Here is an 18,772-nt window from a genome sequence, read left to right on the forward strand (position 1 = left end):
TTCTCTAGCGAGGATCTGTGGTTTATCAAATCGGATAAAATGGTTAGGTTTATCCAGAGCATGTTCACAGACTGCAGACTTAGAAGAACGCCTATTTTTGACATCTCCTATATGTTCCTTGACCCTGGTACCGATACTTCTCTTTGTTTGGCCTATGTAAGATAAACCACACTCACATTCGAGTTTATATACTCCTGCAGTTTGTAAAGGAATATTACTCTTGATAGGTCTCAAGAACTGGCTCACTTTCTTATGAGGCTTGTAAACGGTTTTAATTGAAGCTCGCTTCAAGATGTTGCCAATCCTGTCTGTAACTCCCTTCACATATGGTAGAAATGCAGGTTGTCGCTCAACTGTGGGTGGCTTGATACGGCTTCTGCGATGCTGGCGAGGCACGGGCAGCTTGTTCTGGTGGAGTGCAAGCTTGACCTGACGTAGCTCGTCCTCTAGGTGTTCAGCATCGCAGAGATGGTGGGCTCTCTGAAACAAAGATTTGCCAACGGTAGCTAACTGGCTAGGGTGGTGGTGCGAGTCACCATTGAGGTATTTGTTGGTGTGTGTGGGTTTCCTATAAACTGTGTGACTTAATGTATTGTCAGGATTCTTGATAATAAGGATGTCAAGGAAAGCTAAAGAATTATTTGCCTCTAATTCCATAGTAAATTGAATGTTTTTATTTATAGAATTAAGATGTACTAAAAATGCAGATGTCAGATCACTAGGTAATATTGTGAAAGTGTCATCTACGTACCGTTTATAAAACCTAGGTGTTATAGGTCCGGAGCGAAGAGCCCTCTCCTCCAGGTCTTCCATGAATAAATCGGCGACCACGGGGGATACTGGAGAACCCATGGCTACCCCGTCAACTTGTACATAGAATTCATCATTCCACAATAAATAACCAGATGTGAGGCAGTGATGTAACAGCTCTGCATATTCAATAGGCATGTTGTGTGTCTGTAGTTTCCTCTTGACAATTTCGATGCAGTCTTGTATGGGTAAGCAGGTAAACAATGACTGGACATCAAAACTAACCATTGTCTCGTTGTTGGTTAATTTAAGGTCTTTGATTTCACCAACAAACTGGTAAGAATCCTTGACATACGCCGCAGTGTGTCCTCGGAGGGGTGATAGTGTCCTTGCTATGTGTTGAGCCAATCTATATGTTGGTGTATCGATTTGGCTTACAATAGGACGCAGCGGAGCACCAGTTTTGTGGATCTTAGGTAACCCATACAGTTTTGGAGGATGTTTTTTATATATAAAAAAAAAAAAAAAAAATCACTCGTGCCTACATGTGCAAAGCCTCCAAAACTGTATGGGTTACCTAAGATCCACAAAACTGGTGCTCCGCTGCGTCCTATTGTAAGCCAAATCGATACACCAACATATAGATTGGCTCAACACATAGCAAGGACACTATCACCCCTCCGAGGACACACTGCGGCGTATGTCAAGGATTCTTACCAGTTTGTTGGTGAAATCAAAGACCTTAAATTAACCAACAACGAGACAATGGTTAGTTTTGATGTCCAGTCATTGTTTACCTGCTTACCCATACAAGACTGCATCGAAATTGTCAAGAGGAAACTACAGACACACAACATGCCTATTGAATATGCAGAGCTGTTACATCACTGCCTCACATCTGGTTATTTATTGTGGAATGATGAATTCTATGTACAAGTTGACGGGGTAGCCATGGGTTCTCCAGTATCCCCCGTGGTCGCCGATTTATTCATGGAAGACCTGGAGGAGAGGGCTCTTCGCTCCGGACCTATAACACCTAGGTTTTATAAACGGTACGTAGATGACACTTTCACAATATTACCTAGTGATCTGACATCTGCATTTTTAGTACATCTTAATTCTATAAATAAAAACATTCAATTTACTATGGAATTAGAGGCAAATAATTCTTTAGCTTTCCTTGACATCCTTATTATCAAGAATCCTGACAATACATTAAGTCACACAGTTTATAGGAAACCCACACACACCAACAAATACCTCAATGGTGACTCGCACCACCACCCTAGCCAGTTAGCTACCCTTGGCAAATCTTTGTTTCAGAGAGCCCACCATCTCTGCGATGCTGAACACCTAGAGGACGAGCTACGTCAGGTCAAGCTTGCACTCCACCAGAACAAGCTGCCCGTGCCTCGCCAGCATCGCAGAAGCCGTATCAAGCCACCCACAGTTGAGCGACAACCTGCATTTCTACCATATGTGAAGGGAGTTACAGACAGGATTGGCAACATCTTGAAGCGAGCTTCAATTAAAACCGTTTACAAGCCTCATAAGAAAGTGAGCCAGTTCTTGAGACCTATCAAGAGTAATATTCCTTTACAAACTGCAGGAGTATATAAACTCGAATGTGAGTGTGGTTTATCTTACATAGGCCAAACAAAGAGAAGTATCGGTACCAGGGTCAAGGAACATATAGGAGATGTCAAAAATAGGCGTTCTTCTAAGTCTGCAGTCTGTGAACATGCTCTGGATAAACCTAACCATTTTATCCGATTTGATAAACCACAGATCCTCGCTAGAGAACACAGATTCATTCCTAGAATGATACGCGAGGCTATTGAAATTCAAAAACATCCGAACTTCAATAGAGAAGATGGTTGGAGACTTTCTAACACCTGGGATCCACTTATTATAAATTTGAAATCCCAAATCCAACAGACAGCAAGACCTAAAGATACAGTTAGTGCCTTCTGCGTGCAACCGGAACGTTACTCAAGATATCAATTGAGAAATCGTTGGCGGTAGTTGTTAATAATATTTCCTTTGTTCTTCAAATAGACAAATGTCATCTTAGTCTGCCCGTGACCACGAACACTGCAAAGTGCTCGAAACGTCGGGATGTTTAAAAATAATTAATATACGCGATTCATCCGTTATAAATAGTTTTATTTAAATGTGTAATCATCGCGAAAATTTAAGACAACATTATTTTAGTATAATGTTTATTACAACGGATAAATGAATCTTATTTAAAGGTTAATTAGTAAAGCAACGATGTGCCTTCTTCTTTTAAATGTGAAATCATGATGACATAAAAAGTGAAATCGCGAGATTAATATAATGAGCACAACAAAACAACAAACACATTTTGGTGCTGTCTGAATTGAAAATAGAGTTCTTTAACTCCATTGGGCTTTCTCAGTACTAAAAGTTCTCGATATTAAATAACAAAATGTCGAATTATAAACATGTTTATATACTGCATTTTGATAATTTCAGTATTAAAATATACAACCAATTCCGAAGCGAGATTTGATATAGGTACGTATTGAACGCCGTTTGTAAAGTTCAAAGACCAATCGTAGTATACCATTACAATTAACCATTATTATTAATAACATGTTAATAACCGTAAATAATATGATACTTGTTTAAATATTGAATCGCACTCAATATTTAAGTTAATTAAATTGAATTGATTTATTAATATATTAAATAATAAAAGTTTATCTCAATTTTTTTACAATATATAAATGCAGATAAATTAGCCAAAAATCTAATCATACTCTAAGACGTTTGGAATTGCGATACAACGAGGGCTCTGTTAAAATACAAGCCTCAATTATTATGCCTTCGTCATTTATAAGTTCCTCATGTACAAACATACTTATTCAAATTCTTATGTAAATAAAGATTAATTAAAAAATGTCTGCAGCCGCTAAAATTGTATAGTAAGTACATTTAATTTTATCTCTTATAAAAACGGTGTTATCAAAAGCAATTCGTCACTTTCATATGTTTCGCGCAAATATTTTGAAGATTCATCGATGTTACCTTGACTATAATATGAAGCACTTTGAATATTAATTTATTGATTAAAATTATTCCATAGAGTATGAATGAATGAATTCTAAATTGAACGATGTATTATTTTTAAAATAGTCTATCAGACTGTCAAATGTGCCACCGGATGGTAAGCGGTCACCTCCAGTCATAGTCATTGGCATTGCAATAAATATTAACGTTCCATTTTATAGTAAATGTGCCACCAACCTAGGCAATTACTTTCCTATTTTATATGTAGCCACAGATCGTTCATTATCAAAACTATAACAGAACGATAATACTAAGCATTGCTGCGCAGTGCGCGGCTGTAGAATACGTCATGGTAAGCTTGCAAGCAGTCTTTATGGGAAGTTAATACATTCCTACAATTACTTTATAATTATTAACATCTTTGCCTGAAAGTCAGTCAAACTAAAGCCTATAAAAAACGCACCGTTGGAAGTCGAACAAAAACTGTTTTGATCAAAAAGTTTTGAAGTCTCAAGAGAAAGCAAACGTATAATGAAGTCATAAAAATCGTTTTAGAAAAATGGCAAAGAATAATTTAACGCCCTAACTATGTATAATTATCATAAGGAAATTAAAAAGTTAAGTATTGAGAGTTCAAATCAAGGCATTAGTGAGTCGAGTAGTCATATGGTTTTTGTAGGTATAATCATAATAATACATCTCGTGCTCGGCTATGAATGAAAACATTGCGAGAATACCTTCACGTATTTGATTGTATCATTTAACGGTGTAGGCAGGAGGTTGTACAAATGGACCACCAGATGGCAAGTGGTCACCAATACCTATTGGTATTGCGCGACCAATTTAGGAAGCTGAAATGTCATGTTTCTGTAGTTTCTCTGACTCACTCACTAATGTGTATGTTTGACAGTGAAATATGAATAGGTGGTACCAGCCCAGACAAATAAAACATTATGAATATTGGAATAAGCTCTAGACTTTCAATCAAAATTAATTTGGCATCAATTCCTAACATTTATAAAATTATCTAATACGCATTCTAATGTTATAAACGCCAAAGTAACTATACCTATAAGTATTAATGTCTGTTACGCTTTCTCGTCTAAACCATTAAACTGAATTTGATAAAGTTTGCCATGAAGCAAGCTTGAACCACAAGGAAAAACAGAGGCTGCTGTAGGTCCTTAAATTTGTATTACATTTTCAGTGTAAAATATAATAGAAGTATCAACATGGATGAGTTTTGTATGTGTGTAATATGCATTGGTCAAAAACTAAATGTTGTAAATAAACTTTGTGATGTGAAATACAAGTTACCAAAACAAACAATATTTATTTTGGACAGTATGTTGGTTTGTTCGAGATAAACTTCAATTTAGATAAAAAATATCATATTTTGAATATTTTAGTTTACTTTTGATGACGTCAAAATACGTTGAGTCTGTCAATATATAACCACTAGATATACATATTTACATAACTCTTTTTTAGGCTATACAAAAATATATCAAATAATAATACGAAAAACAACCAAACTATATTTTTCAATTTGTTTATTAAAAGTTTTTATTAATTCAATGAATGCGTTTACATTTTATAAAAGGCCAAATAAAATACTAAAACAACATAATATTGTTTTTGCCGGTATTTGCCTTGAAAGCCATGCGTAATGATTAATAATGTATATTTTTCGTTTTTGTTTTATTCACCGCGAGGAGTATTTATAGATACTGCACCTTCCGGTGTAAGGTATATGGTATAGGCATAACATTAAAAACTTAAAGTCGTTTCTTAATATCTTTTTTTTGTGTTCGTTTCATAATTTTGAATCTGTGTCCTTTTAATTTACTTCATAGAATTGTTGTTACTGATTTACTGAATAAAATTAAATTACGTAACCTATTAGTTATTGTTGTTCATAAAAATATCACATGTTACAATTGCTTATATTAAAAGTGCATTCAATTCACCAGTTCACCTTGAAACATTATGTTTAAATGTATCATTGTATTTTTTTATATCTTTGTGATAAATAAAACAACAAGACCTCTCTTCCTTCATCAGTACACCTAGAAAAGATCCAGGAAAAAAATAACGAACTAATAAAACATAATTTTTATAACATAGAAATAATAAATATATATGAAAACATATTTAATAAATTTCCAGAATGATTTCGCCCATTGCGACCTTTTGCAAATATGACTAATGAAATGTGCAGGAGATATTATTATGTCCACGAATGTTTGCGACAACGCCACACTCGCTACTCTCCCACTATTAATTATATCCGTCTATCCTATAAGTGTTATCGAAAATCTTAATAACTCTGAAATTAAATACAGGTTATTAATGAAAGCCCTTATTAAGTATACATTACAACACGACCGGATGATCATGCAATAGCAATACTGACTGATTTAGCGCAAAGACCAGTGACATTACCATCGACCTACTGAAACATCAGCTTATAATTTCTTCTAAGGCATCATATAACTTTTCCCGTCCTGATTCGAATACACAACCTTTCCAATTGCAGATAAGTTAACTCTTTTAGCAATTATAAATACATATATGTAATTGCAGCAAATTTTTAATTTTGAAAAATGTCCCTAATCTCTCATATCAGAGCAACGAACGGCTCTCAAATTAACTCAGGTCTAAAGTACCAGTGTCTTCAATAAAATAAGTATGACAAGCGCAATTCTTTCTCCATTTTTCACATAACGACGCCCACTTTGGACACAAAGCTCATTTCATAGCGACACAATGCGATTGTACTCTTTTCATCCACGGAAATTTTATAGTCGTCGCGTCAGCTGCGGAATGCCAAAATTGAGACAGCCATAACGGCGTTGAAACGTTTGCCCACCCAATTTGTCACCGAACATTCTGTACTAGACGAGAATTCCGTAACGTCATCATGTTAACAAAAGGATATTCGGTTATTATTTACAATATGATAATCAGAAATAGCACGTTTTAAATTGGCGTCGTGCCACACAAATCTACTGAACTTCGTACCGTTTCAGGAATCATGTCTTACGTTACTTTCGGTTGTTTATATTTCTATTTCGGGATTTTGGCAATGCGATGTAATCTGTTTATACATGTCATTGCTGCATGTTTATAAATTGTCTCGAATTTAACACTTTATGCAATCTTCATTTACGTATTCTTTGCACGTATTTTAATTGACCAATGTAGACGTAAATTAACAACGAAGACTTTGTTTAAATGGGGACTTTGAACAGAATTGTTTGATTAGATACATATTAAAGCTACTGTTTACTGAGATCAGCGGCATTAATAAACTACTGCGTAGTTGATGTTTAGAAATTAGATTCCGACAGCGGCCGCGTTCATTTTCTATGGAAGTGTTTGTAGGTATGTTATCATTTTTCATAAAACAATATTACAGCAATAAGCTAATGTTAGAACACGTGAATTTATTGCGAGTTCGAGTCCAGGCAAGTACCACGTAAACTCCATGTTACCAATTTGATTGGTGAAGAAAATTTCGTATTAAAATCTACATGTGTTGAATGAAAATCTGTCCCTTGTATATTTACCAAGCCTCAGAGAAAGAGCGTTTTGGAATAAGGCAACTTTCTCGTGGAAAACAGAAGAGACTGTAGCTCAGTAGTAGCACAGGAGATTTAATGATATGATTCGTACTTCTAATAATTTACTTAAACTCCAAGTAATCACTCGGGTTTATTGTATTGATGGTTCTTCATACAGACCCATTTGTGTAACGACCACCTACTTATTAATATTCTACCATTAAGCACCAATACTTGGAATTGCGATAATCCGGTTTGGACCAATGTAATATCAGGACCAAGAGGTATAAAATTTTATATCAAATGGTTTATTTTTGATAAAGAGTCAATATTTAAAAATTAGCGGTGACCATTAAGTGTTTCATTTGTCAATATGACTTTGCCATTTATAATTAAGTCATATAATTATTTTTAACACTTCTTATCATGTTGCAGTTAAATATTAAAAATTGATTCCGTAAAAGCTTCGAGTTTCCATTCGTCATTCATGCAGAATATTGAAATTGTATCGTATATGATTATTACATGTAAATGATTGATGAAAACGAATAACCACTGAGTTTTTTATGACGTAATAATATATGTATAATTCGAATAAGAACACATTTCAATAAATTGTATAAAAAATAAACAGTTATTGTATGACTTTTTTGTAGTGCGATGTGATATTTGTTTGACTACGTATGATGCCAGTTTTAAATACATTAAACGACGGTGATTCGGTTCCCGCTTGGCACGGATATCTGTATATAAGTACGAGACCTATCGACTTTCAAATATTTGATCAGTCTCATAATTGTTTTTATAGATTATAGAAAGTTATCTCAAAAAAATAATGACTTAATATCGACAGGAGCAAAATTGTTAATAAAAATCTACTATTTATCTAAAACACAACAGTTTATCCCGATTCTTCACTGGTCGGCTTGCTGTGTAGGTATTTCATCGAAAACATTACAATTTTTTTTAATTTTTGACAGTTAATAAAAAAGTACAATGCTCTCAATATTGAATAAATAATTTTAATTTTATTTATTTCTGCTGACAAAGTGCGTCACTAAAGGTCAATTGCAGTATAAAAACTGGCAAAATGTTTATTAAATAAATCATATACCGGCCAATTTGAAAGACTGAAAATTCATTTACTCTTACTTATAAATTCATTAATTTTATTTTCACTTATTAATTTTTATATTTGTCATAAAATTTATTTGCTAGAATATTATTTTACTTGTTTAACATTGTGCCTACCTGCTATATTTGCTATTTTTGAACGCCGGAAGAAATCCCCTTAGAGTATCCTATAGCTTAAGCTTATCAGCTTGCCTTTCTTTTTGACATTGTATAATTATTCTATTTTATATTTATAGTAAACTTTATTAAAGTTTTAAAGAAAATTAAAGTTGTTCATTGATTTTCTAAGTAAATCAATAAAAACAAATACAGCAAGTATGCACAGCTTGATCTGTTTCAATTTTAAAATGCATACCTAGTAACTCATTGAAAAATCTTAGTAAATTCTGGACTAGGCAGAACAATGGTTCGACTAGACAATGCAGTGAAACAGTATCGGATATTATAATTAACAGAACACTTAGCACCTAGAAGTCGTACCGATGTTTCATTAGTAACTCGATCCAGTATCGATTCACAACTAGCATATTGATCTTGCATTAGAAATGTTATGTCAGACAGCGCTCAAGTACATATGTCAATACGTAATGGCCTTCGATGTTTAAAAAAAATGACAATCGTAAAGTTTATTATCCTCCAAAATAATGCAAGCAAATTTTTATCATATAATTCCTAATAAAACACATTTATTTATCAATATTTTTGTATCGATTCTTGCTAATTAATATTTAAAACGTAATATAATACGTATTAAAATGAGGTACAATTTAAAATTCTTCTACGAAAATATTAAAGTAGTATTATTTTAGATAACACTAGTAACACTACAAGCTTAGTACGTTACGGAAATTTACGGTTAGGCATAATGTCTACAATTCTTTTTTTTTTTGCGGCAATACTAATAAGAATCATGGTCGTTTAATAAAAGCGTATTTGTTTTAACATAATGTACCTAAAATTTATTGTTATTATTATAAAAATCAACTTATAAGCGTATTTATATTTAGACGTAGGTACCTTTACATTAAACCGTGATATTAAAATAAAAGTGATTATAATTATTTTTATTTTTAAAAATATAATACTAAAGGTACCATTCCAAGTTGTAGTGGTCGAGATCGACTTTAGTTTTACGGTAAAGTAATAAACCTTTTAAATTATTATTCGGTTTTAAAATAGTAAGCATAATTATAACACGTTTTTTTACAACTAATAAAATAAAGTAAATATGTTTTTTATAATACAAACAAATCAGAATATGGAATAATTATTAATTTTCGAAAGAGTACAATAGACTTATTTCCTAGAGCCAGTCGCTTTTTATGGTGTGTAAGCCTGACTAATACAATAGCTATATAAAAGTGGCGTGACATTGGTTATCTTATCTATATCTATATAATGATTTACTATATACATATGATATACATCATGTAAACATGATATACATTCTAAAAGACCACGTGCATACGTAACAAACCTGTTAAATAAGTATGTAAATATATATCGCTCGATAGCATTCTGTAAATTATTTTATTTGCAGTTGTTTTCGATTCCGGGAACGATTTTAAATTATTAAAAAGTAAGTATACCGTTGTAAATTATAACGTAAAATTTTGAATGAGATCTTTTATTGGAATACAGTTCAATGCATTTAATATTGTATATCGTACTGATTAATGAGAAAAATATTAACCAAATATTTATTAAGCATGATATTTATGAATTGTACTTACTTCCAGATACTGCTCCAGTGATATTAGAACCGAACACAGTTATAGTTTTAGTGTAGATCACACATAAAAATATAAACCACCACATACTCGCACAATATTTGGGGGCTGCCCGTCGACAGCCCACCAAAACTATCATTTGTCCTTACAAACTTTCTATTGATAAAATCACAAGGCAAAATCACTGCGTGTTTAATCCAAAACTTCGTATTATATCACGTCTACACTGTCATTTACTGTTAATGTCACTGTGGTTATAATCGTGAGAATAATATTTTGGACGATTGGTTGTTTCACGATCAGACGTTTTAGGTTATTTATACGTGCCACTGGTGCGAGCGCGATGGCGAATGTCGGTGGTCGTGTCGCGCGAAGGCAGGTGTGCGGCGATGGCGGCCGGCCGATAGATGGCGGTAGCGCACGCGTGACGTCGTTTAGTTTCGGCGACTGAACCGTGGCGCTGCGCTGCTGATTCTAGCTAGAGATTTTTCCCAACGCATCGCGCGAACGACACGTAATATTAGGCGGCGTCTATATATTGAGTTATTTTACCGATACTCATGGAATTCCGCTCGAAATATTAAACATGGAAGTAACGTTTCATTACGATATTTTATTAAACACAATGTATTTAGTATTGTAATGTGCATGTTTTTTATTTAATATATTTATTACATTTTTGCTTGCTTTTAGACTATTAAGATATTGTAAAAAATGATTGCTATACATATTTACAAAGTTTTACTAGACCGCAGCAGCTTCTGTGGTATTAAATGTTCATGAGGTAAAATATATATTTTACCACTAATTATTTGCTACAACACTATTATCTTGTATGCCTTTTTCTAATTATAATAATTCATATGTAATAGTTTCATGTTCCTAAAAAATAAGATTTTTTAAAAGATTTTTGCCACTACCGAAAGTCGTATTAGGGTAAACCAATTGTGTGGCCTGGCCCTTACACAGGGTAGGAATGCGCGCGCATCTTCACAGTCGGTGAAGACGCTGCGGGAGGCGTGGCGTCCGGCTGTTACGCACGTCCACCACGCAACCGAGAGATAAGATACCGAATACCCGACCAACTTGTAAAGACAATTCCCTTAAACCACAAACACACAGAAACGAAACATTCCAATTCACCCGTATTTCACATGAATAGAACTTACAACCCCGAAAAAAAATAGTGACATTGGTTGGCAAGGGTTAACCTTTTAGCATCAAATTTGAAATTATTATGCAATGAATATATTTATACCATTCGCAAAACAAATATTTTATTATTAAAGGCAGATAACTAATTTTATAGCCCCATTTTTGGTATGATTTCGAAATGGATAAGGGTTAAATGTGATACGACAGTTCCCTGATTGCTTAATAAAACATCCAGGTAAGTGTGCGTCGAGAGGAAATCAGAGAACGTGATTGCGTCGACATTTTTATCTCTACCGATTCATTCGAGTGTTCTCTTTAAACAAAGGGACCAAACTGTACCTTTCGAAAAGGTATTCCAATGTCGATATACCTCAGAGGTCATCAGGTACATTGTCTATCAATTTACTAAAAGGATTTATGTTTAGCAATAGAATAATTGGTATTACAAATACAGACGTGTTTTGTTTGCCTTTTTTGTTTAAAGTATTTTAACATATTATTATTTATTGGTTAGACAAAACACAATTTCGCACATTTGTCCTCAGGAAAATTTGTAGATATTTATATTTATAAAAACCGCAATGGAGCATTGGAATAAGTTTGCCTTACTAGGGTTATTCATTTATAGGACATTTTCAGCCTGAAAGCCTATAAATGATGCATATACAGAATATACGAATGCGCATTTCTGCATTTTAATTTAATCTTTATTTATTGAATTGAATTATTTGACCGTTAGGCATGGGTATACATGAAATGGCTTTATTTGAGCCACATTTATTCCTATTTTCGATAATAGGTAATGAAAATAGATAATTCTACATCAATTTTTATCTTCTCACCATTTCCTCTTCTTCTCCTCTCTCAAAATAAAATACACAATTAGAAATAAATATGCAAAATGTACTCTTCCTTAGTAACGATAGGTTTTTTCCTTATCATACGAATACTATAATATAAATTTGCATTGAAATATTGACTAAGACAATACTAAGAGCCTACTTAAACTTAATATATTTTTAATATGTTTTACTGATGTATAAATCGCTATGTAATCCTTCTCTTATATAATTAATCAGTGCGGAACGAAACTTTGTGCAAAACGGACCTGCAAAATTTTTCTCCGCAAAAACAAGGAGTGTGAGAGTACCGCGCAGCAAATTTATCGATAACGCGCAATCGAGCAAGGTCAACGACGTATTATATCCACCTCTTAATCCATAGCAGACCATAAGTACTAAAACAACACGTTCTGTATTGACGCTTGCTCATAAAAATATTGCTGTTTGTTGACGTGGCTGCAGTAAGCTTTATCAGACACGATACAATATTGGTTGTGAAAATATTATTCTCGTTGCTTTCGAAGAATATTTTCTATAGCAAAACAATAATGCAATTAGTATTTTTATTCAAGTTTAGTACTTTAAAGAAGTAGTATTTATAAATTTTGGTATTATCATCTTTCTCCTTTCCTTATGCCAATTTTATTAAGGGTCTGTGCAGCATGTCTTTTTCAAAACTTATCTGTCTGACTTTATCTCACAAGTAACATTATTTTTAGCCATATCGTTTTTCACACAATTCATTCATTGTGTCTATGGTCGTCCTCTACCTCTGTATCTACCCGCGTCCACGCTCACAACATGGTCCTCATCCTTTCGAACAACATGCCCATACCATGAACAGTTTCCTCATAACTTCTCCATTACTGAAAAACAAAGTGGCACGGTTTTTAGTATTAATATATGTACACATTATATGTATGCGTAATTTAATATTATCGTAATTAATTAAAATAAATAATTAATAATTAATATAATAATGCGATTGTAATTTATTCTGACTGGGAAACATTGGTACTCGGCAGTTTTCTTTTCTAACAATTGTAATTATACTACGCGCATGATTTTAATATGAATAATTATATACTAACGCCAAACAATTTTACTAATCCTACATGGCAACTACATACAATAAACATGTACAGTGTTATCGTTCTATATATTTTATTAAACAACGGATTAATAAATATATATAATAAGCCAACTAAGAACACAAAGTGACGTAGATAGAAACACGTATACAACAAAATACAAAGGCGAATCTCCGCAGCACCATGCCTCCCTTTATTGTTGTTATCTAAATGTTAACACGTTATTATCAAAGGGACGACGAGACACTATTCTCTTTCATAAAAGTCACATTTTCGTACGAATCATAAGCGTGAAGTTTTCGTCAGCTAACTTCCGTAAGGTTACTCATATCTCGACAACGATTCTCTGTGTAAAGTTGTAAACTTGAGAATATAATCTTCATTTAAGACCAAATAGTTACACTAACTCACCCTTCTTTAAAAATATTGTATTGTACTATATATAAATTTACGGTGTGCATTATATACTAGTATCCGCGGCTTTGCTCGCGTTTAAGGGAGTTGGTTGACAAGTCCCAGGCAAAAAAGTAGCCTTTGTCTTTTCTTGAAGTTCAAGTTTGCTTCATACCAAATTTCGTTAAAATCGGTGCAGCGGTTTGGTCGTGAAAGAACGACAGACAGGTAGAGTTAGTTTCATATTTATAATATTATTATAAATTAATAATTAAATATGTATCCTATTTTATCCACACACTAAAATCAATGATATTGATTGATATTCAATGTGATAATAATTATTGCACACGAAATAACGCAACACGATATAGAAAATGTAAACTAATATATTTATCAGGGATAGCAATAAAGCTTCGAGATAGTTAAGGATTAATTTGTGTAGTATGTATACAGCAACAGGGTATAGCTTGACAAATTATTGACATATATTGTTTGACTGGAAAATTACAAAAAATAACTACATTTTTCATAGCATAGATACGTCCACAAAGACCTTTTGATTGTATTGCATCGTCACTGGTCATAAACATTATGTCATATGACATTTCAATTATTTCTTACATAACTAATACAAACAGAGATGTTGTGTCCCTTGTCCCTTTAATTACACTGACTGATTCACAATGCAAATTGGAACACAGTACCAAATATTGCTGCTTGTCGGTAGAATATATGATGAGAGAAAAGACAAATAATTGTCACTAAATGAACCCGATATGATGAGACTGTAAATCGATTTTTTATTAAAAAAAATCTCAAACAAACAAACATAAAAAATATAAAATATATATTTTTTCAATATGGGAAGTTTCTATCAGAACTTTGGAAAAGAACATGGACATATTGAAGAAGTTCAGTTGGACAATATTAATATAGTAAATAGTATAGTATAAGTTAGGATTTACTAATCGAGAACTATTTTTCACGCTATTAGCAAATAGCATGGAACATGTAAATCTGAGGTTTATGTATCATTACTTGTTCTTCGATTTGTGTGTGTGCAATAAGCATGTGAAATAGAGCAAGTGCCATAAGCAAAGTAAGTTTGATACCAATAAGATTATAAAGTCTACTAGCATTATGTTCTCAATGCGGTCATATTCGACTGTTCTTAGGTGGAACTGATACTCTCGAATAATGTTACAGTATAATTCGTTTCAGTACAATTTAATATCACACAAGGCAACACTTAAGATATTCTAATTCATAATATGGGCAATTCAAATACGACATATAAAAGGCAAGAAAAGTAATGGGTCGTATGAAATACGAGATACTTCACAAAAATAAGGCGAAAGTTTCTTCAAATAACCGTTGAATCGTAACAGGAAACTCCGAGATTTAAGGGTCGGCCTTTACTTCACGCACGCTGTATACTAAAAATATGGGACAAGCTCTCTGTATTCCCTGCAAGTCGCGATCGTCACGCGTTATATAACTTACCAAATTTATGGTCTTAGAATTTTATTAATGTCGCAACTTTAACGGATTATAAAAAACACAGCTCTCTCTTATATTTGATATCCTGGGATTGATTATGCCAAAATATATAATATAACGACCTCCCTGGTCGAGTAGTTTGTACACCCGTTTTCATGGGTAGACCATTCCGAGGTCCCAGGTTCGATTCCCGGCCGAGTAGATGTAGAAAAAGTTCACTAGTTTTCTATGTTGTCTTGAGTCTGGGTGTTTGTGGTACCGGCGTTACTTCTGAGTTTCAATAACACAGGTGCTTTAGCTGCTTACAGTGGGAACAGAGTAATGTTTGTGATGTTGTCCTCTTATAATCATTAAATGTAACATACAAAAACAGTTAAAAGGAATTTTATAAAGTTAAGATCATCTGCCGGTAATACAAGACACGTATAAACAGTTCAATTTGATATTCATCCTATCGTTGCATGACCTGAGTAATCTCCCTTTGAACTTGTATTTGCTTTCAACAGGCTAAGCTTTACTGAGAAGTATATGTTATTCATGACATATCGATTACATAAATAGAGACATATCGAATATAAACGTTTAGTTATGTCTATATATTTATTTATCGAAAACTAAAGTTTTTCACAACATTATAATTTATTCAAAGTTAGAGATATTCAAATTATAGTACACAAAAGGAAATTAAAGAAATCAAAAGCCCTTCAGAGAAATTTCGCTAAAACGTTACCATAAACTCTAGCAGATGAATAAACTATGTAGAAAACTAAATGTAATTTGTAAATTACTAATATACACAAAACAATACGCATATAGAGTGATACGGCATTTTGATACATTTATATACTAATAGCAGCTTGTTAATTTAATTTTGTTTGAATTGTAGAATTCCCTTCAGAGGTATTTGGTCATCAAAATTTGTGATTTGTGATTTAAGCACAGCTGAAATGGCCCAGTGGTTAGAACGCCTGCATCTTAACCGATGATTTCGGGTTCAAACCCAGGCAAGCACCACTATATCTATCAATTCATCTCGTGCTTGGCGGTGAAGGAAAACATCTTGAGGAAACCTGCATGTGTCTTATTTCATTGAAATTCTGCCACATGTCCATCCCATCAACCCGCATTGGAACAGCGTGGTGGAGTTTGTTCCAAACCATCTCCTTAATGGAAGGCCTTAGCCCAGCAGTGGGAAATTTACAGGCTGTTACTTTACTTTTTTTACTTTTGATTTAGGCACAACAGGTCCTGAAATAAATAAAAGGGCCTTTGCCTTTTAGAACATTGATACGAAAACATTTATCACTGTCTTCGTAGAGTAGGAATTTAGTACAATAGTTTAAGTCGCATGTGCGGAAATTTCGGAAACTATTTACTTGCGATTTTCTTAAACTATATGACAACCTTAAGATCTGTATCCGTAATCTGTATTATAAACAGTCATTTTACTACAAATGTTTTATACACATTTATTAACATTAAGTCATTAAATATATACAAATATGAATTAAAAATAGTTACTGCTTAAATCGTGACCAACGTGGTCAAGATTTAAGATGGTGGCAAACTGAAACTCTGGTCAAAAAACGAACATACCCTCCTGTCACCAGTGGACGCAAAAATGCGAAGTGTTATTACAAACACATAATCATATTTCTAAATACTACATGCTCTTGGGAACGACGGAATACGTATAATGAAGCAATAATTAATTTCATTCAATATATAGGTGACACCACACATTCAGGGCACCTATTGTTCGACTTACTCAATCTTCGATGGCGTTAATTGATCGGACGTTACAATGATAATCATGACCGATATTAGAAACGATGGCCGTTGTTAAATGGGAGTAGCTAAATAAATAAGCAGGAAAAATGTGGTCGAAACCATACTCTCTATCTATCTCTTTCTCGCTCTATATATTTATAGTAGGATTTTTTTATATTATCATGGACATCTACATCTGCAACACCGGGGGGCTTGCATGTATGGCGTGCGTGGCATGCATGCCATGCGTTGCCAGTCCTTGAAGTAGGATATTCGAATAATACTCGCTGGCTCCTTCATTCTCATAGTCTAAGAGAACAACAAAAGAGAATTCTGGCCAGGGCTAAGTTCTTACAGGATTTCTAATCCAGGGGATTATAATAGTGGTAACTGTCTAACTTTAGGGAACTTCTAAATAATTTCTATCAACTTGTCCAGCAGTGGGAAATTTACAGACTGTTGTTGTTGTTGTTGTTGCGGTGCAACAATTTAGTAGCTAAGTAAAGTGGTGACAGTCACATAAATATGTCAGTAATAACACTTAGAAAACATTACCAGGATCTTATTTAATAGAAAATGAAAAATATCATATCATATCTAGTATAAAAATGTCAATAATGCTGAAATTCTCGTTGAGATTTAGCTGAACTGTAATAATAATAACGTTAATAGAGTAAAGACAGCTCGCTTGATAATTTCTGACGCGCTATTAATCACTTTCCAAGCCCTTCTGACTGCCACATGATCTTTAGCCTCTAAATTGAAGTTTAATTTTGTTATGTTCTGAATAATCGGCTTTATGGTAATTTGAAAACAGTAAATTTGCAAGCATCTCCAAAATAATCCGCTGTATTAAATATTGCCACTGTTAAATAATCACTTCAAATTTGAGAGTTTCTTTGCTTATCCAACGCTTTATATGTCTATTATATTTATATATCGAAAAATCGAAATCGGAAAAAAAACACTTCGATTCTAATTATGAAAATTAAATAAAAGTACAATCAACTTGGTTCTTTTTTAAAATTCTACTTCCATTTCAATTAAATCAAATACATATCCTTCTTTATTGACCTCAAGTTATGTTTAAAATTCGTTTATTAAGTTAAATATAAATTTTTAATACGTCAGAAGTCGACGGTTATACGATGGCATTGTTATTTAAATGGCTTAATGCAAGACTGCACGTTCAAGAATTTCCTATAAGGCGTTTAACTCCTAACATTCATCGAAGTGCGCGTGATAAATTGCGAATTAAATTTAAAAGAAAAACGCTTCATTAAAAGTGAAAGTATTTGTAATCAGCCTGAGTTTTGGGAATAATTCTCCGCGTTCTCATGTTGGAACTCCGAAGGGTGCTTATATGTTTGTGTGGGTTTTAATTTACGTAAGTGTTGTTTGTATCTCGTATATTTTGTTAGCAAATAGTGATATAGTTTCCACATAGTAAATTATATAAATAATAAGCTATGTTAAAAGTATTATTTTTCCTATTTTTTCTTTGATGCGTGCGAATAAAAATTATTCAATTTTTTAATGTCACAATATGACATAGATATATAAAAATCGCTAGTGGATAAAAAAGTTATCACTTAATCAAGTAAGCAATTTAACTACCTACTAAAGCGCCTACATATCTTTTTAATTGTGGTAACATAAACCTAATAAGACGAATTTCTGGGAGCCTTAACAAAGAAACATACATTCTTATACAAATAGATACATTCCTGATCGATATTCACATATAACTTTCCAAGAAGGATATATAAAGTGGATTATTGAGTCAATTGATATAGAGTTAT

At 33.2% G+C, this 18,772-nt stretch overlaps 1 protein-coding gene across 6 annotated transcripts in view; it reads right to left on the reverse strand.

Annotated features, from left to right (window-relative positions):
* LOC124544197 (low-density lipoprotein receptor-like) overlaps nucleotides 1-10,646 on the reverse strand; it is a 234,395-nt gene extending 223,749 nt beyond the window's left edge. For 3 of the 6 annotated variants that reach the window (XR_006967523.1, XM_047122668.1, XM_047122721.1), the window contains exon 1: nucleotides 10,220-10,644. Coding sequence is in view for 5 of the 6 variants with exons in the window: in XM_047122668.1 (XP_046978624.1) it covers nucleotides 10,220-10,355 (136 nt within the window). In the remaining variant the exon portion in view is untranslated. Of the gene's footprint in view, nucleotides 1-10,219 lie in introns of all 6 variants that reach the window. The other 3 variants (XM_047122681.1, XM_047122677.1, XM_047122660.1) reach the window with 3 other exon arrangements.
* Nucleotides 10,647-18,772: the final 8,126 nt, after the last annotated feature.

The sequence above is a fragment of the Vanessa cardui genome, chromosome 1 (genome assembly GCF_905220365.1).
Source record: "Vanessa cardui chromosome 1, ilVanCard2.1, whole genome shotgun sequence".
In the NCBI taxonomy this organism is placed as follows: domain Eukaryota; kingdom Metazoa; phylum Arthropoda; class Insecta; order Lepidoptera; family Nymphalidae; genus Vanessa; species Vanessa cardui.